General features: G+C 41.2%; 1 protein-coding gene across 3 annotated transcripts in view; it reads right to left on the bottom strand.

Annotated features, from left to right (window-relative positions):
• LOC145350903 (ribosomal protein S6 kinase alpha-2) overlaps nucleotides 1-14,263 on the bottom strand; it is a 332,432-nt gene that overhangs the window by 48,023 nt on the left and 270,146 nt on the right. For 2 of the 3 annotated variants that reach the window (XM_080200348.1, XM_080200346.1), the window contains exons 13-14: nucleotides 5,303-5,433; nucleotides 733-858 (exon numbers count right to left, since the gene is read on the bottom strand). In XM_080200348.1, coding sequence (XP_080056474.1) covers nucleotides 733-858; nucleotides 5,303-5,433 — 257 coding nt within the window. The remainder of the gene's footprint in view (nucleotides 1-732; nucleotides 859-5,302; nucleotides 5,434-14,263) is intronic. The other variant, XM_080200347.1, reaches the window with a different exon arrangement.

Below are 14,263 nucleotides of genomic sequence, written 5' to 3'. Positions count from 1 at the left end.
TTAGGTGGATTGGCTATACTGAACTGCCCCTTAGTGTCCCGAGATGTGTAGGTTAGATGGATTAACCATAGAGAATGTGCGGGGTTACAGGAATAGGGCAGGGGAGAGGGCCAGGGTAAGACCTCCATCAGAGAGTCAATGCAGACTTGATGGGCCTAATGCCCTCCTTCTGCTCTGTAGGGGTTCTACGACTCTAGAATTAAAAGCTCATTAAATTGAATGCTTGAATTTCTTTCCTAAAGTCGCACGATGTCACCCTCAGCTCTGACCCCCACCTCGATCCAACCTGAACGTCAGCAGGATGATGTTGGGTTCTTGTCCCAATGCCACCTTTCAGGGATTTCACCTCACACCCACCTTCCCTGGTCCGTTAACAGTGCCCCTGTTAACTTTACTGCTCTGTAGATTCTGCTTGATCTATTCAGTATTTCCAGCATGGTCTATTTTATTTCAGATTTTTAGCATCCACTTTATTTTGTTTTTGTCAGGTGAGAATGTTGGCTGGAGACAGAATGAGATTGAACACCAAAATTGCAATCAATATTCACCATTTAGACTTGTGAACAAGAAATGAAAGCTTTGCTTTGATTCCTTGTACAGAATCGTAAATGTCAGCATCTTTAAGAAGGGGAGAGAAGTGGGGGAGATTTAGCCATTACCGTGCCAGAGAACCCCTCCTTGCTGTTTTGAATGAAAATAGGTTATTTCTTGGACTGACAGATGGACACTTACCTTTACAGCATACTCCACGGCCGTGAGTTTGTGAACACATCGCTTGCATACAGAGTATGAGCCAACACCAACGTCCTCTTTCAACTCATAGCCATCTGTGAAGTGAATACTGTTCCCGTGTAACTGCTGGAAGAGAATTGAGAGTGAAAAGTGCAAAATAATTGGAGTTTTGGTAGTAACAAGAATGAGCATCTGTATTCAAGAGCAAGCTTCATATTTTATCTTTTCTTTTAATTGAAGTATATAACCCTTTAGTAGCAGATGAAATAATTTAATTCCCACAATGTCTTTCCATTGTGCCCTTTTCTTTGAACAAATGTTGTGATGTTGCAGAGTGCCACTGTCCCTTAAAAACCTAATGATCTAATAGTGACTTAGTTAAATTCAAAACTAGAATTACAAAGTTTCTCTCTTCACAGATTATATCTGACTGCTATGAATTTCCAGCATATTCTGTTTTAATTTAAGATTGCAACCATCTGCAATATTTTACTTTAAGGTTACAGTGTGGCTGAAAAGCAAAGAGGTGCCTAATTGTATTTCTCTGTGACATAAACTTTGGTAGCGTGGGCTGGATTTTACAGCAAGTGGTAATTGGGGTGAAACTATCAGCATTCATGTCATTACTTGACTGCAACATCTGGAATCTGTAGATGTGCAGTTAAACATAAGAAACCCACGAATTGTTGACAGTGACTCCACGCTTCTCCAGAGAATGTGCTTCTTAGGTTCCATCAGATTGTAATCATTCTGCAATCACTGAACTGAGGAAAACTTCCAATCTCAGACTCACTATAAAAGCCCTTGAACAAGAACCTGGGTTTTGAACAGCGTACAAGGTTATTTATCACAACAAAAAGCCTTCACAGATCCTGAGAGAGTAATTTTATCTCTGTTGACCACTAAATTTCACCATTATGACAAGAAATTTCATGTACTTTTACTTCTTTAAGTTTATTCATGATATCATAGCTTCTACCTTAATCCTACATATGCCTCCTGATTATTTTGAATGAAGAGATTTGGTGTTATTTCACTCCCTGTTTTGCCGTCTGTGAGAATTCTACGTTGTGATTGGCTACTCACCCTGACTGATGATATCACTGTTGCTGGACACCTAGAGATCTCCTTGACTTGAGACCAGGAAAAAAATGGGCATAGAATGCATTGAGCTCATCAGGGAGAGGTGCATTGGGGCAGGTGATTTTGCATGCCTCATTGTGTAGTCTGTTATGTCTTGCAGGCATTGTCATAATTGGTTGGGGTCCGTGTGGCTAGTCTGGGACTCTAGCTTGGTCTGGTACTGTCTTTTGGCATCTTTGATGCCTGTCCTTTGATAACATCTGGCTTTTTTGAATGGTTAATGGAATGGTTAATTTTGAATGGAACCATTCTTAAATGGTTAGCAACTTGCATTCAGACAGACATGGATATCTATGTATATGATTCATGGAGAATTAACATACATATAAACCAAACAATAAGGAAAGAAATTGGTATGTTAGCTGTTGTTACAAAGGAATTGGAGTATAAGAGTTGAAGCCGGAACTTTACTGCTCCACCTACCACGGGAATCAGAGCAGGTGAGGGGTGGACGATGGGAAATTCTGTTGACCTTGGGTGGGATTTTAGTTTCAGGGTGACTGAGTCCCGCTCAATAATTCTTGTTACAACTTCAGGACATTGGTGATATCATGCCTGGGCACAGTTGTGTTCTGCTTCTAAAGGTGGTCATTCTTGTTCATGAGAAAGTGCAACAAATGTTCACTAGATTGATTTCTGGGGTAAGGGAATTTTTTTATGTGCAGAGATTGAGTAAACTAGGCCTTTGCTCCATGGGCTTTACAAGAGCGAGGAGAGATCTCACTGAAACACTTTCAATCTTAAGGGGCTTGATAGGGTATATGATGAGAAAATGTTTCCCTTGGCTGGGAAATATGGAATAGCAAGTCAGAGCCTCAGAATAAAAGAGCATCTTTCACCACTTGGAGAGGCAAGGCTTGATCAAGGATAGTCAGCCTGACTTCATCAGAGGGAGGTCATGCCTAACAAATCTAACTGAACTTTTTGAAGAGGTGATCAGGTGTGTAGATGATGGCAGTTTATATGGATTTCAGCAAAATCTTTGACAAGGACCCATATGGGAGATTTATGAAGAAGGCAAATGCACATCAGATACAGGATAATTTGATAAAATGAATTCAAAATTGGCTCAGTTGTAGGAGACAAGGTGATGACAGAAGGCTGCTTTAGTGACTGGAAGCCTGTGTCCAAAGGCATACCATAGGGACGGTTCCGGATCCCCAATTACTTATTTAGATAAATGACATAGATAACTACGTGGGAGTAGGATCAGTAAGTTTGCAGATGACACGAAGATTGGCTGGGTGGTTAACAATGAGCTACAAGACGATATAGGTCAAATGGGCAAATAAGTGGCAGATGGAATTTAACCCTGAAAAGTGTGAAGTGATGCACTTGGAAGGAGTAATTTGAAAAGGAGGTATTCAAAGAATGGCTGACACTAGGAAGTTCTGTGAACAAAGGTGCCTTGGCGTATTTGTCCACAGATCTCTGAAGAAGGAAGTGCATGTTAATGGGGTAGTGAAAAAAGATTACAAACAGAGGGAAGTCATGTTGGAGTTGTATAGAATCTTGATGAGGCCACAGCTAGAATACTGTGTGCAGTTCTGGTTGCCACATTATTGGAAGGGTGTGATTGCACTGGAGGGGGTGCAAAGGAGATTCATCAGGAAGTTGCCTGGGATGGAGCATTTAAGTTATGAATAGAGGTTGGATAGGCTTGGGTTGTTTTTGTTGGAGCAGAGAAGGCTGAGGGGTAACCTGATCGAGGTGTACAAGATTATTGGAGGCATGGACAGAGTAGATGAGGAGCTGCTGTTCCCCTTAGTTGAAGGGTTAGTCACAAGAAGTCATAGGTTCATAGTGAGGGGCAGGAGGTTTAGGAGGGATGTGAGGAAACACCTTTTTACCCAGAGAGTGGTAACAGTCTGGAATATGCTGCCTGAGAGGGTGGTAGAGGTGAGTTGCCTCACATCCTTTAAAAGGTATCTGGATGAGCATTTGGCATGTCACAACATTCAAGTGCTGGTAAATAGGATTAGATGAGAGGTCAGATGTTTATCATATGTTGGTGAAGACTCGATGGGCCAAAGGGCTTCTTCTGCATGGTATGATTCTAATAAGAAATCAGCCATTGAGGACTGAAGTGAGATTGAACTCAAATGGTTGTGGAATTTTCAGCATTTTCCATCTGAGGACCATGGATGCTCAGTCATTGAGTATACTCAAGACAGAGGTTCACAGATTTTGGATACACAGGGCATTAAAGGATCTGAGATAGTATGGGAAGATGGAGCCGAGCTCGAAGGTTAACTGTGAGCTGGTTGAATAGTGGTGCAGGGTTCAAAGGATCAAATGGTGTACTCCAGCCTGTATCACGTAGGGTCCTATATTCTTATGATGAACTTCCAGATGTTGCCATCAGTTTCAGTAATAACATAAATGTTGCAGATATCAAAATTGTGTCAGAGAGAAAGAAAATAATGATCAAACTTGGCTATTGACAAATTCCCGTTTCAACCATTAAACTCCTTTCCAATTACAGAAAAAATCAAAACTGTTGTACTTAGGGAGTAGATTGTGATGGTTAAAAATCAACAGATCATCAATGTCTTAAAGTGTCTACGTGGATACAAATAACTGACTGCAGGTTAAAAATAGGCTGGAAGCTTACTGCCCTGCCTGCCACGGGAATCAGAGCGTGTGAGGAGCAGACCATGGAAAGGTCCATTGATCTCAGGCGGGATTTTACGGTTTCAGGATGAACAAGGATGTAAAATCCCATCCACTGTATTATCTTTCAGCTTAAGTACAGGAAACAGAAAATGTGGCAGTTGTTTTGAATGAGAGAGCCTCCGGATCAATGTTAAGAGGGATCACTGACTAACATTTAAGTTATTGTTGAAGATACATTTACTGGATATGCAGGTTTCATTTCCATGGCATTTTGCATAGTTCTCCAACTAATTTTGTGATTAAAAACTGAGTGTGAAATGCATATTCTGTTATTGACATTTTAGTTTGTTTCTCAAAATGGCTGCATTACTATTATTTTGGCAGTGTTTGGTTTTATCTTTGGTTAAAGCGCACAGAATAAATATCAATCTTAACTTACGCGCATGTTTCATATCTACTCTATGCAGTAAGCCAGGCTCCTTATTCTCAGCACAAAATATGTTCTCCTTAAATAATTACTAGCATTTGACGATTAAGAATATTCTGGGATTGTCACATTTGCTCTGCATCCACAAGATTTGTTTTCTTACATTGCTTTAGGAATGGAGAGAATTGTACCAGTTCAGCTATCATGCATCCTAAAAAATACAACATCCGAAACACTTAGCCTCTGTTACTGATCTGTTAACATTTCTGTAGACATTGTGTGGCTCATTCTGCCCACTGAAAATATTGTGAAAGCATCAGAAAACAGATGTCCCTATAAGTTGCTGCAATGCTTTTAATGTTAAGAGCTTAAGAACTGTCTGACCTGTACAATTGAATGGTCAATCAGTTTTCGAGAATCGGGTTGTGTCTGCTCTTGGCCAAGACTGGTGGCAACAAAACTGAAACCTCGGAAAAGCTGATGTGCATTGGCACTTGGAGGCACACCAGGTGAGTCTGTGAAAAGAAAATGAAGAAAACAATTGGAGCGGTTGGTACAGAGCAGGAAATAGCATTCTATCGGGCAAGGCCTTTGGATGTGCTGTTTAACAGGACACAAATGAAGATCAATATTGCAGCCATGGAGTAAGCTAGACTGATTGTAGGAATTTCAAATGCAATTTGACAACAGCAGTCTTTTAAAAAAACTTACTTTATAATATCCTATGTCAAATACGCATCGCTTTATCTATTCCAGAATATTGCTTACTTCTGGGTTCCTTATAACCCAAATCCGGATCAGCTTGATTCAAAGACAGTCTAATTACTCTTTGCACACAGTATAATTTAGACTGAGAATTGGTTACTATCACATCCCTCAAGGACAGAAGGGTATTAGTCTTCATGTGTTCAGTCATTGACATAGTAAACTTCTGATGAAGGCGCAGTTTGATAATATGTTCAGCATTAGAGAGTTTGTATTTTTTGTTATTCATATGGTTGTGGAAGCAGTTATAGTTTGATGTCAGGATTAACAATTAATTCAGCTGTTTTAGGTGGCACAGTGTAAATGGCTGTGGTGCCACCAGGAATGGATCTCTCGCAGCAGAAGTTGAGAATGATAATAATGGTCTGACTTGAGTAGCCACTGTCACAGTGTGAGCTGTTCCTCACGTTCCACGTTCCGTGGCCTGTCCTCGAGCAATTGAGGCTTTCTGGATTTTCCATGTAAAGTTGAAAGCTGGGACTTCATTGCTGGGCTCTTGGTCCAAACAGTAAAAAGCCCATTGGGAAATGGATCCTCCGAGGGGCTGTTCTGATTCTACACTTGCTGGTGAAATGGTTTCAAAATGCTGATGTGCCACCTGTCCTTACAGTTCATCTTGCATTCAGGTGGATTTACATTTGGCTGAATCTGATATTGATTTGGGAATCAATGCAAAAAAAGAAATGCCCATCTTTTAGCGGGAAAAACACGTGCACAACCAATCAATTTAAGGTCACTATGTGTTGAACTCATATCTAAATTAACAGACACAAAGGGGTGAATTTTACCGTCCCAGCTACCGCGGAGTTGGAGGAGGCGAGGGCGGATTGTGGAAAGGCCGGTTGACCTCGGGCAGGATTTTCTGTTTCAGGACAAGCGAGGCCAGTAAATCCCGCCCTAAGTTAAATTTGGTATTTTTTGGCACTTCGCATGCTTGCCTGAAAAAGGTGCTATGGCCCTTGCATATGTGAACTAGGAATTTAATCCCTGTTTTAGGACCCTAATCTAAAATTGATCAAAAAGTGTGGAGGATTTGTATTGTGCAAGCCAGTGTCTACAGTGACTTAACCATGAATGAAGAAATTAATGAGAACTATGGAAGGCAAGTTGATTATTTTTTGCAATCTCTATCTACCAAGCCTAATCCAAATTCAAAATCTTGATTGACTCTTCTTCCTCTCAAAACTAATATCATATTCTAAATTTTTTATTCATTCATGGGGTTTGGGCAATAAATCCTATCCTTGCCCTTTTTGCTCAGATATATTTGTCTCACAATTTTAATTTATTGCATTGCTCATTTCTCAATTACTCCCATTGTACTTAACCGGTTATTTTACTATTTCCTATATTTGTTTTTAATGTGGCTCTGAAATAGGTCAGGGCCAGAAATTGTCTCAGTTATTATCCCTTATGTATTGCTTTCAAAGTAAGCAACATGCATGTAATGTCCCAACTAGGGGTTGTGGGTTTTAAACAAAAAGAAAAAGATGTGGTTTGCACACGTAGATCCAAAATAACAACAGATTTATCATAGGAACTGTTGCCTGTACAGTATAGAAATTTAACTGAAGCAGAAGCCTGTGAAATATTCAAATGACATCACCATCATATCATGTGACCAGTTCCTAAAGCAATCATGCAACCACTTAAATATGCAAACTTCAGTTTCACTGTTGACTTGCATGTCAGCTGTAGTAATAATCCTGTTGAGATCAGTTTGCCATCACCATTACCCATTATTTACAATGTAGATAAAGTACAGCTCAGTGTCTACACTGTGCAGGTCAAGCCTGGAGGCCTTCAATTGCTAGTCTGGGTGGAGCCAACTGGTTTTAAATGCCCTGCTGCTCCTTCCCTGTTGGGCGAGCCTCCATTTGCTTAATATTCATATTCTGCAAGACCCATGCGAGGATCGAAGGGCTTGACAGAAATATTGTACAGATCTGCTGTTTCCTCCTACCTGGCTCCAACTGAACTCCTCCCAGTCAGCAGGATGCGTGCTCTCACTCCCAATGGGCCTGGCTTCCTGCGCTTCTGTTCAATAGGGTCCAGCCCAATCACCTGCCCCACAGTGTTGTCCCTCAAATGGACCACATTACCACACTCCCCTACTTTTTCCCATGCCCATTTTTAGCTGCATTTTAGTTTATTTATTGGTATGTTGTTACTCAAATTATCAGAGATGGCTATTGCCTCGCATGTGTGTATGAATATTACTTATCACTTCTAAGTGCAAGTCTGAATGTTGCCTGTGTACATCACAGACTGCTTTTGTACCTGAAGATAGGCCATGATACTCAGCATGACATCAGCGAGCTTTCTCATTTCTGACATTCCGAAGGGAAAGTCATTGAAAAAGCAGCTGAAGATGGTTGGGTCAACAGGACTCTGCCCTGAGAAATTCCTGCAACAATGTCCTGGGGCTGAAATGATTAGCCTTTTGTGCTAGATATTTTTCTCTGATTCCCTTTGACTTTGTTAGAATTCCCTGACATCAGACCTGATCAAATGCTGATTAATGACCAAAACTTTAGCATGGAATTCAGCTCTTTTGTCCATTTTTGAACCAAAGCTGTAATGAGTTGTGTTTCTGAATGGTCCTGGTAGAATCCAAACTGAAATCGGTGGGCACATTTATTATGAGTAAATGCCATTTGACACACAGTTGGCAGAGCCTTCCATTACTTTGCTGATGAGTTACTGATCAGTCAAATTGGATACGACTACTTTTTGTGGACACACTAACATCATGTTATGTGGCACAATCACCACGTTAAATGTGAGCAGATCCACATCAAAATTGGGCATCAATGATGCGCTATAGCCAATCAGCAACAGCAATATTGCATTCAACCACAGCCTGTAAACTCATGATCTGCTATCCCCTACTCTACTGTTGTCAACTTCTGGAGGAGACCAAGATAGACAATCCATTTGTCACTTCTAGCTGAAGATGTTGCAAATGGTTCAGCCTTGACTTTTATACTGACATGCTGGGCTCACATGTCACTGAGGCTGGGTATGTTTGTAGGAGCTCCTCCTCTTGTTAGTGGTTTAATTGTCCACCGCCATTCACAACATGGTGGCACAGTGATTAGCACTGCTGCCTCACAGCGCCAGGGAGCCGGGTTCGACTCCTGGCTTGGACTACTGTCTGTGCAGAGTCTGCATATTCTCCCCGTGTCTGTGCGGGTTTCCTCTGGGTGCTCTGGTTTCCTCCCACAGTGTGAAAGTCGTACCGGTTAGATGTATTGACTCGAACAGGTGCTGGAATGTGGCGACTAGGGGAATTTTACAGTAACTTCATTGGTGTGAATATAAGCCTTACTTGTAACTAATAAATAAAATAAAAAATAGATAAACTGGATGTCAAAGATCTGCAGAACTTTGATCTGAACTATTTGTTGTGGAATCGCTTAGCTCCGACCATATCATGCGGGTAGTCCCGTGATGTAGCTTCACTAGGTTGGTATTTCATTTTTAGCCTGCTCTGTTCCCAGCATGGCCTCCTAGAATTATCATAAATCCAGCCCGAAATTCCTTCAAAACTAGCTCAAACTCAGTGGCGTTAATATTGCTGTTTGGTTCTGTATATCATCGTGTGTCTTCTCCTCAGCACCCAGCAACTTCAGACAATTGCCTATAATCATTGAAAATGACAGACAGTGTTTGCGAGATGGAAAGGTCGGAAGATATGATGTGTGACCCGATGGTCATTTTCGATCCATTTGCATTGGACCACCTGTCCTAACATGAGTGAAATGTGGGCTTAAAAAGGAACGGACAGAATTCTTTTGCAAAAGGGCCTCTTCTCAGATTCTTGGTCAAGTCTGTCCAATCTACAGATATGAATAAGACAGATCTGATCAGAAAAATCTTAAAAGAGTGCTGACCAAAAAACATTTGAGCACGGGTAACTCAACTCTTGGCTGTTACAAACCAAGGAAACAGTTAACAAAAATTCATGTGCCATGTTACACATTTCCTCTTCCATCCTCGCTGTAAAGAGGAGAGTGTAAGAGAAAAGAAATCAATAAAAGTAGGTTTCATTAATACAGACTGGTTTTCATAATAAAAACCTTCCCCTGCAGCAGCTCAGCTCTCAGCACAATGAAGGCCTGATAATGAGCTCAGCCTCTGGGCAATAAGGTTTGGCTATATTTAAAGGAACTTGTAATCCATTTGATTTCATAGTCAGAAAATCTCATTCCTTATTCTATAACTGAGCAACTTAAGAGCTACTGAATTTCTAATTGTTTCTGAAAAGGAAACCTCCCAGAATGCCTTCAATAAAGGAACAGATTTTATTTTCCTTGAATGTAACTAAAACTACTTTTGCCACGCTTGTAAAAGTATCTGTCAACTATGTTAATTCCATTCAACCCATGTATAAATGTGCATCAGTGCATCTTGACATGCAGGAATGTAAGCAAGTCAAAGCAATCATCATAAAGTGAAAATCAAATAAAGCTCAGCAAACCTGGCAGCATCTGTAGAGAGTGAAACATAGTTAATGTTTCAAGTCCATCTGACTCTTCTACAGAACTGGAGAACAGAGTTCTGAGGAAGGGTGGAAGGGTTACACAGACTCAAAACGTTAACTTCACAGATGCTGCCACTCTTGCTGAGTTCATGAAAACATAAGAATTAGGAGCAGGAGTAGGCCAGCTGACCGCTCAAGCCTGCTCCGCCATTCAATAAGATCATGGCTGATCTTTGTGGACTCAACCGCCCACTCACCTTAACCCTTAATTCTTTTACTATTCAAAAATTTATCTATCCTTGCCTTAAAAACATTCAGTGATGTAGCCTCAACTGCTTCACTGGGCAGGGGATTCTACAGATTCACAACCCTTTGTGTGAAGAAGTTCCTCCTCAACTCAGTTCTATATCTGCTTCCCCTTATTTTGAGGCTATGCCACCTAGTTCTAGTTTCACCTGCCAGTGGAAACAACTTCCCCGCTGCTATCTTATCTAATCCCTTCATAATCTTATACGTTTCTATAAGATTTCCCCTCATTCTTCTGGATTCCAATGAATATAGCCCCAGTCTACTCAGTCTGTCCTCATAAACTAAGCTTCTCAACTCCTGAATCAACCTAATGAATCTCCTCTGCACCCCCCCCCAGTGCCAGTATATCCTTTCTCAAGTAAGGAGACCAAAACTGCACACAGTACTCCAGGTGTGCCCTCACCAGCACCTTATACAGCTGCAACAAAACCTCCTTGTTTTTTAATCTCCATCCCTTTAGCAATGAAGGACAAAATTCCAATTGCCTTCTTAATTACCTGCTGCACCTGCAAACCAACACCTTGTTGGACACCCAGGTCCCTCTGCACAGCCGCATGCTGCAATTTTTTGCTATTTAAATAATAGTCCATTTTGCTGTTATTCATTCAGCATTTCTGTTTTATTGCAAATTTCCAGCATCTGCAGTATTTTGCTTTTATCCAAATAAAATTGCCTGGTCTGACAATTGTGAGACATGGATTCACTGTTCGAATCTGGGTCATTGCCAAAACATAATTTCACAATGAGAACAGAAGCAGAGTGTGCCAGTAAAGGCATGTCATATTCAGCCACATTCAAATAGATTACAAGTTCCTTTAAATATAGCCAAACGTTATTGCCCAGAGGCTGAATTCATCATCAGGCCTTCATTGTGCTCAGAGTTGAGCTGCTGCATGAATGAAAACCAGTCTGCATTAATGAAACCTACTTTTTATTGATTTCTTTTCTCTTACACTCTCCTTCTCTTTAGTGTGAGGATGGAAGAGGAAAATGGGCTTTACCTCTATGTTAGATATACCTAATCCTCTCAAGTTTATGATAATTTATGGATTTCTTGCCAGAGCTGGAAAGATGTCCCATCAATTGGATTAGCTGACAACTCTCCAGCCCATCCAGGCACAGCATTGTAGTGGCCAGCAGAGGTACTGCATCACTGAGCCTGGAACCAAGTCATGATATGGAGTTGCTAGCATTGGAATGGGGAAGGCACAGTAAGTAGTCTCACAACACCAAGTTAAAGTCCAACAGTTTTATTTGGTAGTATGAGCTTTCGGAGAATTGCCCCTTCATCAGGTGAGTGAAGAGTTCAGTTCACAAATAGGGCATATATAGACACAAACTCAATTACAAGATAATGGTTGGAGTGGGAGTCTTAACAGTTCATCGTTGTAGAAACTTGATGTCTGTGTCGATGTGTACAATCTGCTTTGGGATCCTCTCCACTTTGAGCCGGCAGTTTGCTGTGTCAGTGGTAGGCATTAAAGACCAACAGGTTTATTTGGTAGCATGAGCTTTGAGAGGGATGCTGATGAAGGGGCTTTAACGTGGTGTTGTCAGACCACTTACTGTGCCTACCCAAGTCCATGCCAGCAACTCCCCATCATGATTACCACTGACACCGCAAACTGCCGGCTGAAAGTGGAGAAGGTCTCAAAACAGATCACGCGTATTGACACAGACATCAAGTTTCTACAAAGATGACCTGTTAAGACTCCCACTCCAACCATTTTCTTGTAATTGAGTTTGTGTCTATATACGCCATGTTTGTGAACTGAACTCTTCACTCACCTGATGAAGGGGCAACATTCCAAGAGCTCATGCTACCAAATCAACCTGTTGGACTTTAACTTGGTCCTGGAACTAAGTGCAGGGAGCCAGTGTGAGGCAAGTGACAGGGATCCTCGGGAAGGGAGAGCAGGGGATGCCCAGGGGCCACAGGACAAGGTGAGCAAGCAATGGGGGGATGGGGGATGGGGTGCCCTGAGGTGTCTGGTCTAGGAGGAGAAGGTGCCGCGTTCAGAAGGGGGCTTTCGATGGAGGTATACCTCCTTTCCTGCCCGAGATCGAGACCAGTGATTTTCTTCTGTTTCCCACCCGAAGCCACACAGCTCCTGCCAGCCTAAAAATTAAGCATGGGCAAGAAAAGGCCCTTAAATGGTCATTAAGTTTTAAACCATTATGGAGGGAAATCGGTCGGTGATCATGCAAGTGAAACTGGCCTCTAATACAGAGTTCCTTTATTATTCCAAGACCCAGAATAGTTCAAGGCAGATTGCAGAATGACATGGATAACATCTGCAGAGAAAGGCAGACTTCTAATGACTATCTGGCATTAGCCAACGTGAGAAGCAGACTCCAAAACTGGCTGATCCATGGCTTCCAGCTAAATACATAACCTACTCCAGTTTTAAATTCACTCGAGAGCCAACCTCCTAAATATTCAACCGCAAGAAACCTCACAACCTGCTGAAAGCCTTTCAACTTACAAAACCCTCACTACAATTTTGAATCATCAAATCCATTCAAGAAACAGCAAGCCTGCCATGAAGGAGATCAGAAATTGTAAATTTGGGATTGAATTAACTAATCTGTTAAAGTTCACTATATTTACCTGTATCCAATTTTTATGTGTACGCATGCCACTGAATGTGAGATGTTGCGTTAATTCAGGGTGTGTGTGTGACAATAAATAACCTTCATTATTTAAACTCAGTAAAGTGTGAACTTCAGAGTTCTGTTTTTACAAGGTATGAATACTGAGTTTGGTCCATACATATATGACAGTCTATTTCCCAGGTTCCAATGCGGATAGTGCTCTCGTTCTATGCCAGTGGTTATGCCAGTTAGACTGCTTCTGTTGATATGTTTGCTTTTGGCACCTTACTCGATCTGGTCTTGGACTGTGATGTTGAGTTTGAGTTGATGTTGCAGTGAGGCAAGTTGAGTCTTTTGACTTCTCCTCATGAGGTTTTGCTTATTCTATAAGTAACTAAGGTGGAGATGCCTTGTGACTTGAGATTGTATATAGTTTTTCTAGAACTATTCATTTACAAAAATGTGCAGGTTAGTTTGATTGGCCATGCTAAATTGGCACTTAGTGTCAGGGGTACTAGTCGGGTAAATATGTGGGGTTATGGCAATAGGGGTGAGGTTGGTGCAGACTCGATGGGCCAAATGGCCTTCTGCACTATAGGGATTCTATGATTCTGTGATTCTACACTATTTACAAAACTTGACGATATATGGGTCAATGGACATCATTTCTTTGTCTCACTCTCTTGGAGTTTATAGCCATTTGATTCTGATATCATGCTGCCATTGTCATTAACATCACTGTTTCATTAGCAGAACCATCCACACTTCAATCTGCAAAGAATGACTTGCAAATTTGGTGTATATAGTAAGCAATAACATTGCAGTCATTTTTTAAACAATCTATTCATGCATGTGTTGTGGGTGTCTCTGGCTATGCCTCCATTTATTCTCTGTATGCATAATGTACCTCCTGTATGTCTATGGTGGTCAGTTTAGTTTTGACATGGAGGCGAATGAGGTTAAAGATTTTATCTACTCATTATTTAATATTCAGACCAGAGGGCCTTCTGATCTTCAAGGTGACACGCTGCTGTCAGGTAGATTGCACCATTTGGGGGCTGTCACACATATTTATTTGACTCTGGTTTGGATTTTGAAGATACTTGTTTCATATCTCCCACTTGAGAGAGACAGCTGCAGTCGTACAATCGTGAAGAAATGGAAAGATTGTGGTGTATTGAACATCTAAA

Source organism: Carcharhinus amblyrhynchos, chromosome 12, assembly GCF_965287045.1.
Source record: "Carcharhinus amblyrhynchos chromosome 12, sCarAmb.v2.hapA, whole genome shotgun sequence".
NCBI lineage: Eukaryota > Metazoa > Chordata > Chondrichthyes > Carcharhiniformes > Carcharhinidae > Carcharhinus > Carcharhinus amblyrhynchos.
Note: the sequence above shows the minus strand (reverse complement) of the source record. Positions and strands in the feature narration are given on the sequence as shown.